Here is a 13563-nt window from a genome sequence, read left to right on the forward strand (position 1 = left end):
AGATCACAGTAATATGGATACTGACTCCATGTAAGGCAGATTTTACAGTATATCCCTCAATTGTGGACTGTCCAGAAAAATTCTGGACAGTTGATAAGCACAGCACAAAACCTTTCGGTCCATTAACCTGGACCGAAAAATGTGCAAGACAGTTTATTGCATTAAATTGCCATTTAAATTTTTTTTTTTTTTTAACATTTATGTGCTTGTTTATGTGGTGCAGTGTGTTGCATACCTTTGCTCGCAGAGTTTAAACATGGATTTTCAAATTGTGTGTTGCTAAGCTTTGCTTAAACACAAGTTGTGTGAGTTAGCGCAATGTTAAGTGATGACACAGCACTTTTTTGAAAGTTACAGTATGACATACAAGGGCAGGAATGCAGCCTATTTAAAAGCCAATAGGCAAGAATTTCACATTCCTTGGAATCTGACCTTTGCTGTGGATATGACTGCTGCTGTAGGTGAGGGCGTGCGCTTTCAGGTGCAAAAGTGGGGAGTGTAGGAATCCAGAATTTATATGTTGGACCCAGGCTGCTGCAGGGCAACTACAAGGCTCACAGTGCAAATCTGAGGCCTGGGATCATTTGGTCAGGGATCTAACCAGTGCTACTGGTATCCCCACACTGGTGAGCAGTGTCATCACCACTATGATGACCTGAAACATAGAAAAAGGGGAATCAGACACCTGGGTTCAAGAGGCTAGGGATGGGCATAGCATACCCCACAGATATGTAAATATGTTTTCCAGTTATATCAGCTGAATCTGTGCAAAACTGGTATGCATAATGGTTTGCCTCTCTTACCACAGCTGCACAAGAGAGGACTCGCAATGTCCAGTCCCATGCAGGGTGTTTGGTTAGGATGAGGCAAATGTGTGGTAAGTAAACCAAAGTAATAACTTAATGCATAACTTAATAATACAATAAAGTAAATACAGATTTTTTCAGTTTTAACAGTCGGGTATGACATACCTAGGACATCTTACATCTTTATTAATGTGCCACTGCATATCTAAAATGGTAAAGCAAGTTAAATCAAGTAAGCATGCAGTAATGTGTATCACACAGCTTCTCACCATCAGTTAATGTTGTGGTCTACTCAGATTAAAAGTCATTTTGGTCTGCTCATTGTCTGAAATATGCTGTAGGCTGCATTCAATAAATGAACAGGGTATATGGGTAAGTTAATAGAACTCCTAGACAGCTATCCATGTGTGTAAATGTCAGATTTCATGCAACATTAATTAATAAAGGTTAAAAGGAGATGGCTCTTTGATAATTAATTTTTCAAATAAAGTATTCAGTATTCCTGTAGTCACTGCTTGCAGGTTCTAATCAGACACCAGACAGATAATAAATGTGAAGTACTAAATAATGTGTCAACATATGTCATACATAATTGCAATGCAGTACCCAGATTAAGGGACAAGCTTGTGTTCTGTTCATTTTGTCTGACATGCTGCAGGTTGCAGTTAATAAATGAATAGGGTAAATGTGTGAGGTAATGCAACTCCTACACAGCTATTCATGTGTGTAAAGAAAGATTTGAAACAACATGCATCAATAAAGTGTAAAAGGAGGTGTTGCTGTGATAACTTGTTTCAAATAAAATGTACAGTATTCCTGTACTCACTGCTTGTGTGTTCTAATCAGACACCAGTCAACTGATAAAAGTGAAGGAGTAAATAATGTACCAACATATGTCAGAACCAAATGCAGGGTCAAGCTTGTGTTTTGCTCATTTTGTCTGAAATATGCTGTAGATTGCACTCAGTAAATGAATAGGGTATACGGGTAAGTTAGGAGAAGTCCTAGACAGCTATGTGTGTGTGTAAATGCCAGATATGCAGCAACATTATCCAATAAAGTGTAAAAGGAGATGGTGCTTTGATAATTACTTTTTTCAAAAACAGTGCTCAGTCTTCCTGTACTCGCTGCTTGTGGGTTCTAATCAGACACCAGGCACAGATAAGCATGTGTATAAATGCATGATCTAGCACAAGATAAATCAGTAAAAATTTTAAAAGGGATGGTGGTCTGAAAAATTATATGTGAGAGTGTTCAATCTCGCCTTTGTTCTTACACATGGGTTCGGAGCCGATCCTCGGCTCCGTGCCGGCCGACTGCAAGCTCTGCATCGAGAAGAAGCTCGAGGACATCTAATACCCACAATCCCCCTCTGCCTTTACCTCAGATCTAGTTTGCCGCTGCTGCATTCGCATCGCTGGAGGCTAGTTCGAGGATTTTCAGATAAGATTTAACTTTCTTTTTGTTAAATTTTCAGCAGAACTTGTTCAAAATCACTAGTTACTGTATTTAGTGTATGGTGTGTGTGTAGAGAGAGAAATTCTCGGTGACGTTAACTTAGTTTAACTTCTTTTAACTGGTATAGAGTTTTTCGGGGCCTACCACCCCTACTTGGATTGACAAACGGACTGACATATTTACCGGATTTGACCCTTTTTTTCTCTGGATTGACTGTTACTAGACTTGACTTTTTTCTCTTACTACAAAATGTCTGAGAAAATGAAATCTGGATTTAAACGTTGCCAGTGTGGCCAAAAGATGTCGGTCACGGACAACCACAGTTCCTGTGTCTACTGCCTTGGCCCTCTCCACTTACAAGAGGACTGTTCTATTTGTCACTCTTTTAGTGGGAGGGTCATGACAGATAGGTGCAGGAAACTGATGGACAGAGGTTTATTGAAACCCTCTTTCCAGGAGGCTCTGGATGCTTCAGACCAGGCATCCAAATCCTCGAAGGAATCGAAGACGTCGGAGCCCAAGTCATCGGCTCCGAGCTCTTCGGGTAAAGTTAGATTACCGGTTCCACAGACTTCGGGGCAGAGTGTTCAACTGTTGGCAGTTTCCGAGCCTCGAGTCTTGGAACCGGTGACGGAGCTCCCTCCACCGACTCTGTTGAGGTCGGCTCCGTCTTCGATCCCTTCGACTCGTTCTTCCAGGCCCCTCTCCGACACCGATGTGGACCGTGTGGTGCAGAAATTGATGGAGCATACGGCCTTATCCAAGCTTATCTTGGTCTCCTCTCAGTTGATGTCGAGACTTGAAGGCCTGCCACTATCTCCATCTGTTCCTCCTCCGAGACCTGTCCAGTCTTCGGAGCCGGAAGAAGCTGAACTGATGATTGTGGAGCCCTCGGTGCCAGAACCGTCTTTTTCTCGGTCGGCACCGTTCACCTCGACTCCATCCGATCCGGTACTGGAGTCTCGGGGCCGAAGATCCATCCTTGGTTCCGGGACCGAGAGTCGGACCGATGTTTCAGTTCCGACACTCCCTCTCGGAGCCTCGGCGCGGATCGACTCGGTTCCGTCCTCGGGGTCGGTGCCTTCGGTTCCTGTTTCGGGGATTCTTCCCATTTCTTCGGAACCGGGAGATACCTCGACTCGGGACCCGGGGGCCTTCGACCTCATGAGGAAGGTGTTGTCTACCCAGACAACCACATCAGCAGGAACAGCTTCTCCTCCCCACAAAGGACCGTTATCCTCCTCTGCACCCACGGCTACATCCAAGCGTCGAGCACCGGTGTCTCAGCCACCCCTAGAGGGTGCCCCCTCTTCCTCGGAGGCTTCTTCGGATGTTCCCCACGAAGAAGTCCCTAGGAAACGATTGTGTAAGAGGAGACACTTGGATTCTCCACAGGAATCTTTGACATCCGATACTGACTTGGATGAGTCAGAAGGGTCCCCTAAGTCACCTTCAGAAGATGTCTCCTTTTCTGACATCTTGGAGATCCTAAAACAGAGAGGTGACTGGCAATCCCTCCCCCCTTCTGAGGATGAGTCAGTTTTGCTGAAGGCATTTGGTGCTCGCCCTTCCTCCTCCTGGGTCACTCCGCCCTTCGATGAGTTAATGGAGTTGATTGCTCGAAGGGCGTGGGAGACACCTGACACGGTGGAACCAGTCCCTAGGAAGCCTAATAAGTACATTACGGCACCACAGGACAAGGCTTACCTCACCAAAGGAGTTCCAGTAGACGCCATGGTGGTGGCAGCGGCCACGAAAAAGGAGATGTCGGAGTCTTCCTCATCTGTCCATCCGCCTAACAAAGATTCTAGGACCATGGACAGATACGGAAGCGCATTTTCAGTTCAGCGGCTTTCTATGCGTTCCCTGAACTATTTGACTCATTTTACACGCTTACAGAGGGATCTAGTCAAAGAGTTGGGAGATACCCTCCAGGGTACTACAGATGCTGCTGTTTCAGAGAAAGTTACAGCACATCTCAACACCCTTACATCCATTGTAAACTCGTCCATGAGGCTGATATCATACGCAGCCGAGGGATCGAGTAGGGCAGCGGCTTCAGCGATTGCTCTTCGTAGGCAATCCTGGATGCGCTTATGTTAGTTTGCGGAAGCCTTCAAGTCTTCCTTTACTAACGCCCCATTTGATGGAGCCACACTTTTTGGCCCTAAAGTAAAGGAGACCCTTACCCGGTGTGAACAGGAGGGAAAGACTCTGTCTGCTGTCGGAGTCCGTTTTTCCACCCCTTCCAGACCGTACCCCAAAGGGCAACGTGGTGGGAAAATGTGGTTTCGAAAACCCCAAGGATCTTTCCCAAACACACAGGGTGATGCCCCCTCTAGAGGCAGAGGGGGGGGCAGAGGTGGAAGACGCCGCCCTGGCGGCAGAGGGGGTCCGCAAAACCAAGGTGACAGGGATAACCTCCCTGGCAAACCTTTTCAGCACTCCTGAGAGGAGGCCCGACTGTCCTGCTCTGGAGGCAGTCGGGGGTCGCTTAGCTTTATACCCTCAGGCCTGGCAAAACCTTTCTTCAGACAATTGGGTAAAAAGCGTTGTTACCAGAGGTTACAAAATCCCATTTCTATCCACCCCCATTCCAAAGAGAACTCCCAGATGTACCACCCCATCTGCGAGACCCAGCAGCTACAGAAATTTCAAAGCTGCTAGAAAAAGAGTCATCCAACCAGTCCCAGCGGACCAAATAGGATTCGGAACTTACTCAAGGTTCTTTTTAGTTCCAAAGAAAACAGGGGACTGGAGGCCAATTCTGGACCTAAGCCATCTCAACACCTTTGTCAAGAAGGAAAAGTTCCGAATGGTCACGCTTCAATCGATCCTTCCATTCTTACAGAAGGACGACTGGATGTGCTCGATAGATCTGAAGGACGCATACTACCACATCAAAATGGCCAGGGCGTCCAGGGATCATTTGCGCTTCTGGCTGGGAGCCAGTCACTATCAGTTTCGAGCCCTGCCCTTTGGTCTGACTACAGCCCCCAGGGTCTTCACCAAATGCATGGCAGTGGTAGCGTCTCATCTGAGGCGCCTAGGATTCCAGGTGTTTCCGTATCTGGACGACTGGCTCCTGTCTGCCACCACCAGGCGTCAACTGATACAAGCCAGGGATTACACCCTACAACTTTGTACACACCTTGGAATTTCAGTAAATTTTGAAAAATCTTTACTACAGCCATCACAGCATATCTTATTCATAGGAGCGGAATTAGATACGCACCATTTAGTTCTAAAACTTCCTACAGAAAGAATAGTAGCACTTCAAATCAACATTTCTCTTCTGCTGTCGTCCAGAAAGTCCCCGGCAAAAATTGTTCTGAAAGTCTTGGGTCTCATGGCAGCTTCTCTCGTTGCGATACCATTGGGAAGACTGCACATGAGAGTGCTACAATGGCTTCTGTTTGCACAATGGTCATTCCAACAACTTCCACTGACTCACGAAATATTGATAACGAAAACATGCAAATCACACCTAATGTGGTGGTTACAGACTTGCAACCTATCCAGCGGAAGACCATTTGTGCTACCCGCACCGTCAGCGACGATAACCACGGACGCTTCCCTGATAGGGTGGGGGGGCATCTTTCAGGGACAGACAGTCCAAGGCGAATGGACCAATCTGGAGTACAATCTGCACATCAATGTTCTGGAGTTGAGGGCAGTGTTTTGGCGTTGCAACACTTTGCTCCCCTTCTTCCTCCAGGGACCATTGCAGTTCAGACAGACAACATGTCCGTAGTCTGGTACATAAACAAGCAAGGGGAACCAGGTCTTACCAACTATGCAGAGAGGCCATGAGAATTTGGCAATGGGCAGAGTCCACGGTCGCTTTCTGATCGCAACGCACATCCCGGGGTCATCCAACGTCATAGCCGACAGGCTGAGCAGGGCAATACTGTTGCCTCACGGTGGTCCCTCAAACAGTCAATTGCGAAGGATTTTTCGCAAATGGGGCCAGCCTACCTGCGATCTGTTTATGTCTCCAATGAACGCCAAATGCAGGAGCTACTTTGCCCTATTACCCTCCAGGGAAGTCTCCAGGGACGCTGGTGCACGATTGGCCCCGGGTCTCCTATATGCTTTTCCTCCATTTCCCTGATTGCAAAGTTTCTACAGAAAGCCAACAACCTTCAGAGGACTATTATTCTCATTGCTCCGTTCTGGCCTCGTCAAATTTGGTTCCCCTTTCTATTGCATCACCGCATTCGGGGACCTTGGATGCTGGACCCAGAGCCAGATCTACTGACTCACTCGTCAGGAGTTCCTCACCCATCTCTAGAATCTCTCCATCTAGCAGCTTGGCTGCTCCGCTTCCCTTTCTAGCCAGGTCGGTTCCCTTACATCGGGTTCAAGATATTTTAGTAGCTTCTCATAAAGTTTCCACTACAAAGACTTATACCAGTAAGTGGAAACGTTTTGTCTTTGGGCGAGTCACATCATTTGGACCCTGTTATAGCTCCGTTAAACAAGATTTTAGAGTTCTTGACTGAACTATTTCATGAAGGAGCTTCCCGGCTACTTTAAGAGTACAGTTAGCTGCCATTTCTAACTATCATGTAGAGGAATGTGGTGCGCCTATTATGGCTCACAGACTTTGTAAAGCCTTTTTAAAAGGTTCTTTTCATATCAGACCACCAGTCAGAAGTCCGACATCACCGTGGAATTTGAACCTGTTGCTCTCTAAATTGATGTTGCCACCCTTTGAACCAGCCTCAAGTTGCACATTGAAATTTTTGTCATGGAAAACTTTATTTCTAGTGGCCATTACATCTGCTAGACGAGTGTCTGAGCTTCAGGCCCTTTCTGTCAAACATCCTTATTTAATATTTCATTCTGACAGAGTATCCCTACGCACTAATCCATCCTTTCTCCCCAAAGTTTGCTCTTCTAGTAATATTAATCAGTCCATTGAATTACCCACCTTCTTTAAGAACCACTCTAATAAATTGGAGTATATGTTGCACAAACTGGATGTCCATAGACAACTCAGATTTTATTTGGATAGAACAAAAGATCACAGGAAATCTGATCAACTATTTGTAGCTTTTGCTGACAGCAGAAAGGGTCTTGCAGTTACGAAACAAACTCTTTCTAAATGGCTAACTGACTGTATCACATATGTTAATGAGGCCTCTGATCAAACATTATCAGTAAAACCCAAAGGACATTCCACCAGATCAGTTTCTACATCTTTGGCTCATGCAGCTCGCTTACCACTAGACACTATTTGTGCGGCTGCTACTTGGGCTAAACCACATACATTTATCTCTCATTACAAAGTGGACAGGGTTTCTAGGGATAGGGCAACCTTTGGTTCCACTGTGCTCAAGAACGTTCTCCCTTGAGTTCCTCAGGATCATGGAGCTAGGGACGCTACCCATGTGTAAGAACAAAGGCGAGATTGAACACTCTCACATAAAGTAGTTATGTCCTTACCATAACGTTCCATGTGGAGTGTTCATCTCGCTTGTTATTACACTCCCACCCCTCCCACCCTTAGGAAGAACGTTCTATTTGGTGCCTGGTCTGGAGTATTCTCCTTCTGCTGTTGCATTATTAGTGTTACTATCATACCCTTGGTATGTTTGTATATATGTACTTCTATGTATATAGTTTGGCATGTGTGCGTGCTTTATGTCTGGTTTGCTTGCAAACTAGATCTGAGGTAAAGGCAGAGGGGGATTGTGGGTATTAGATGTCCTCGAGCTTCTTCTCGATGCAGAGCTTGCAGTCGATCGGCTCCGAACCCATGTGTAATAACCAAGGCGAGATGAACACTCCACATGGAACGTTATGGTAAGGACATAACTTCTTTTTTTTGAAAATAAAACAGTCTTCTTGTAGTCACTGCTTGTGGGTTCTAATCCCACAGCAGCCAAATGAGAAATGTCCAGCTATCTAGTGTAATTAGTGTACATGAACATACCTCTCAAATGTCAGGATTTTGCATGAATATGACGACCCTTACCCCATATGTCTGGTCCTTTAATTTGCAGATATATGACATTACTCGGAATGGGATTTAATGTCAAATCTGTTATCACAACACCTTGCTACTAATGTATTAGCACACTAGGCAAATATGTTCCCTGTCAATGTGTCTTTGTATCACCATTTACATGGCTTGGCCCATAATGGCCCAAGCTAACAGGTTGAGAGCTACATACGTACAACATAATATATACAATTATAAGCAGCCACTGTTCTCAAGTGAAATCTCACTTATCAAGAAGTATGTAGTAGTAGTCTGTGCAGTTATATTACCTGTGAAGTTACTAGTTCTTTTCTCTCTCACCCCACCCCTTCCCTTCTTTTATTTATTAATTATATTTATCATTTGATATTGTCATATTATTTGTAATTATCTCTTATGTTAGCCATATGTATAATTTAATACTGCTTTGCTATTAAAAAAACTTTCATTTACATTATTTATTGTTGTGTTCCTAATTATATTATTTTCACTTTGTTTCCATTACTACTTATTGCTTTCTTTTATGTTATTAAATTGTTTTGGTTATGATTATTTTCCTTATGTTCATATTTAATTTACCACACCGTGATGAGATAGGCCGGTTCCTGCCAATCCGCCTACCTTGGCTCCACTGGCTGAGGCACCGCGGCCCAACACATCTGGGCTGCAGCCTGGTGGCACCCTCTCTGCTGCCCCTGTACTACCTGCTCCATCGGGTAGTTCCTCCCACAGGCTGGGGGTGGTCCTTCCTCTGGGAGTGGAAGTGCTTATGTCACCCACGATGAACTGCCAGGCATGGTGCGTGGGCTGCTGCACTGAACTGTTCAAGCACACCTATGTCGGATGGAAAGCATGCTGTCTATCCTAGTGGGGCAGCCTCACCCCAGGCGCCGGCATCAACCACTGCCTCCACAGGAGAAGTGAAGGTGCAGTGCTGACATTCCCATGGGTGAGGGCTTCAGTCACACTGCTACCGTGTCTGATTTCCATAAGACTGGGATTCCACAAAACCTTCCCCAACCAAGGTGTTCACCCCCCCCGTTGTGTCACACACCAACCCTGTCTGCTGTCTTCTCTAGCTGTAAAAGCTTCTTCACCTTCCCTACTTACCTCCCCCACGCCTACCTAAGTCCCTTCCTCAACATTCCACTCAATCCTTAATAACAAAAAAAAAAAAAAAAGTCACCTGTCCCAAAAAATAATTGTCCCATACATAGCTCTCCATTTCGCAAATAAGCCCACTGAACACACTTAATTTTGTCCAAATGGGTTGACAACGCACTTATGTTGTCGTCACCCCTCTTTCTGGGGTGACAGTCCATATTCAGCTAAAAAACTATTAAAGTGCATAGTTGTTGCCATTTATGAAATGGATAGCTATGGTTCTTTCCTACACCCTTCCTGCACATAACTACCTGCCTTTCACTGTTTCCCCCACTTGCGTCCCATTTCACCACTGTCCCATCTCCCCATTTTTCATTTCTTTAAAGATGGTTTGCACAATGCTATGTAACACTCAGCATTGCTAAGCTATGCTAAATGGTGGTATATTGCTATACGTAAAAATACACCTGTGCCTTATTTGAACCCAGGACCATTGCACCTGAAGAATAGTGCATCAACCCAGCAAGCTAATTGACACAGGTGTTTTATGCAAAATACAATACGTGCCCAAATCTGTTAAAGATAAATGGAAAACTGGGAGTGTAACTGGGACTCTGGTATAGAAATGCATCATGATAAACCCAGACACATAATAATAGACGTAAGTGAGGTATCTAACAGCAGGTAACTGTACAATTACATCTACAACATTTAAAAATACACCTGCTGTAACAGTGACTCAGTCTGTTAAATAGTTTGAAAACATTAATTTTTGGTCCATATGGTCATGGGTTCAAATCCAGCAGTATCTACCATTTAAAATACATGTATGTATACATCACCATTATAAATTCTGATATGTATGATTGTCTCCTCATCTATTTATCCACCCAAAGCAATGCAGATGGAATGTCTGCTTATCAATAATGGAAGTCAAAGGTCTACAGACAGGACCACAATTACACTATTCCCATTACAACACTGGAAAGTGCATAGAATGTCAGGTCATACATTAGTATGAATTCAAAGAGGATTTTGGATTATGTATTCAAAGGAGGCCCAGTAATATCAGTATATATATATATATATATATATATACATTCCGCCATCCTTCCCCCATACATCCCAAATAGATCTCTGAGATCTGAACACCAAAATTTAATCTCTGTCCACAAACCCAAACATCCTGCTGGCCAGCTTCTACTCTCTTTCTCTCTAGGTAAGAAATGGAACTCTCTCCCTCCTTCACTTAGGACTATACCAAACTCAGAAACCTTCAAGACCCAACTTTTCTCATACCTATCATCCAAACGGAAATGTTCCTGCTTTCACCCTACGTAAATTCAAGGGAATTTCCCCATTGAGCTCTCCATACTCCTTGCTCCACTCTACCCTCAAACTATTATTTCTACTCTCCTAAAATAGACTTAAGCCGACAGTCAAAGATTAAGCAATTTCTCTCACTTGACTCCAAGTATGTAAATATTGTAAATATCAGTATTTCCATTGTCTGCACAGCAAGTTTTTACCTTATTTAACTAATACATCTGCATGCTAACCACCCCCCTTCTAATGTAAAAAAAAAAACACAAAAAAAACTCAGATCTTTATATTACAGACAGTTGAATCATGCTGCACTGAATGGAAATACCTGTAAACTGTGTTCTCTATTATCTGTTAATTGTGTTTTATAATGTACATTTTATGCATTTGCATTTCCTGACTGTATGAATTTTATACATGTACTTTACCTTTAACATTATGTAACCTTTATTGTATTGTATTGCTTATGGAGCTTTTCTCCCCAGGCCTCCACTGAAAATGGGCATGTTCTGGCCCAGTGGACTTCCCCGGTAATCAAACTGAAAATAAATAAATATGGAGGCTGTGCTAGAAGCAAGGGTTGCCAGCACACATGTTCCAGGTGACTACCATGACATAACACATGGCTTGGCAGTTGTCCAAATGGTTGACATAATGGTAAATGTACTCCCCTACCTTGCTGGAGGACACCAACCATGTTGCCTTTTACTCTGTTAATGATACCTTTTGCTAACATACTTATCTTAAACACATACCTCAGTTTCCAGTGGGATGGCTTCCCTCAATCAGGCTCTGGCTGTACACCATGACTGCCACAGGTCCCACAGTTACTCAAGTGTTGTTTTCCTCCACATACTGCAATCTCTGACTATGCTTATTGCCTGCAGTAGCAGCAGCAGTTTTAGCCTGTAGCACACACATCTGTAAGTAATAAGGAGTTGCTACAAACATTCTCTCTGTGCTGATGTAGTATCTTTGCCCCAGTAATTTCCACCCCAAAATATGAGAAAGGGGCTGGAATCTACACTGAAGCCTAATACCTTGTTGAATAGTTGCATGGGATTGGCTAAGTATATTGCAAATCAGCTATGTATGCTGCATTTAGCATTCCTATACCACAGATTGGTTCAGATGTAATAATCTGCTAATGAGAACCATCTTAAAAAGGCAAACTCCTACCTAGGAGAGCCAATGTGTATGAGAGTTTCTATGGTTAACTCATCGGACTACTTGTATATTTATTTGTTTTATTTATTTATTTGTCTTTTGTTAAATGGCTTAGTCCAACTGGGCTGGTGGCCCATTTTCAGTGGAGACCTGAAGAGAAAAGCTCCACACAAACAAGAAATAACAAAAACCAAGTTACGTTACAAAACATTTCAAGTAATAAGAATATGAATACATAACTACATACATTCAGGCCATAATGCAGATGAACAATCCTAAAATTTAGCAAAAAGAAAAGCTGAACAATAAAAGAGGTAGAAACTTGGGGTAAAAATGTGGAGACATACTGTATAAAACAGATTATCAGAAGAACATAAGCCCAAGAAACATCTGTAATGACTAAACAAGTTGGTAGAGAGGTGAGAAGGAACGTTAGGAGAGTTTTGAGAGAGAAAGAAAAATGTTAAGAGAAAGAGGGGGAGTACAGTAGTCAAGGAAGAGAAAAGATGAGATTTAAGTAGAGTAAAGTATGACTAAGGTACCATAGTACTAGTTACTATAAAGTTATATGAAGGTTAGGGGAGGAGAAATGTTACAGTCTAACAAATATGGGGAGTATGTGTTAGGTAGGGATGGCAAGTGCAGGAGGGGGTGTTAGCAAGACAGTTTTACACTTCTCTTTTATAATGGATTGAAGATTGGATAGAACGTTTAGTAGATGGGAATTGTTCCAAGTTTGAGATATGGAGCATTTAAAAAGATGATCTGCCTATTGCTTTATTAGGCCTGTAGATGTCAAGTAGCAGTTGGGTCAGTGCTACAAAGAGATCATGAAGGTTTGTATAGGGATAGAAGGGTGGACAGGGAGGGACAGTCTGCAGGTTTGTAAAGTAGAGAATGTGTCATTTGTAGATGAAAAAAGTTGGAGTAGTTGAGGGAATTCAAGCCACTGTAGTTGCTTAAGAACAAGGCAATGATGGGATTTGTAAGGAAAGTTACAGGGAAATCTGCCTGTCTGGTTGTACGTTTGTTCAAGTTTGGTTAAAAGATTAGTTTGGAGGTGGGTAAATTAGAGGAACCATAGAGTAGGCAGGGAAGGAGACAGAATAGGGCAAGTGAAGTTCTTGCGGTGTTGGATAATAATTTTTTGTTTCTATACAGTAAACCTAGTTTTTGATTGGTCTTCTTGATGGATTGTTGGATATGATGGCCGCATTTCAGTTGACTGCTAATTGTAATTCCTAGAAGTTTGGTATGTTGTCTAGGAAAAAGAGAATGAAGTTCTAAGGTTGGATATATGTTTTGGAAGGAAAAGCTTAGTTTTCTTTGGGTTAAGGATGAGTTGGTCCCTAATTAGCCAGAGTTCAATGGTGTTAAAAGAAGTCTGTGTGAGAGAGTTAAGGTCAGTAGGGTTGTTAGAGAGTAATAAGGGTAGAATCATCGGAGCACTGGATAAGTGATGAGTTGCAGCAGGAGGAGTGTAGACTGTTAGTAAAAATGTTAAAGAGAAGATGGCCTAGAATGGATCCTTGGGGGACACCTTTTTGTATAGGTAAGAAAGGTGAGCAGGAGGTCTGCCATCTAACAGATTGCAGTCTGTTAAGATAACTAGAGAACCAGAGAGTAGTGGATGAGGATAGGTTGAGTTCAGCAAGTTTAGAAAGGAGCTTAGAGTGGGAGACTGTCAAATGCTTTGGTGAGGTCAAGGAATAGACA

At 43.3% G+C, this 13563-nt stretch overlaps 1 protein-coding gene across 1 annotated transcript in view; it reads right to left on the minus strand.

The window, feature by feature from the left end:
• The window catches only part of RNF213 (ring finger protein 213), a gene marked incomplete in the record, with an annotated part of 2890576 nt that overhangs the window by 2036135 nt on the left and 840878 nt on the right, over positions 1–13563 (minus strand). Inside the window, 1 exon segment of the mRNA XM_044069632.1 lies at positions 12095–12122. Within this exon segment, the coding sequence (XP_043925567.1) occupies positions 12095–12122 (28 nt within the window).

The sequence above is a fragment of the Protopterus annectens genome, chromosome 4.part0, assembly GCF_019279795.1.
Source record: "Protopterus annectens isolate FY-2018-M chromosome 4.part0, PAN1.0, whole genome shotgun sequence".
In the NCBI taxonomy this organism is placed as follows: Eukaryota; Metazoa; Chordata; order Ceratodontiformes; family Protopteridae; genus Protopterus; species Protopterus annectens.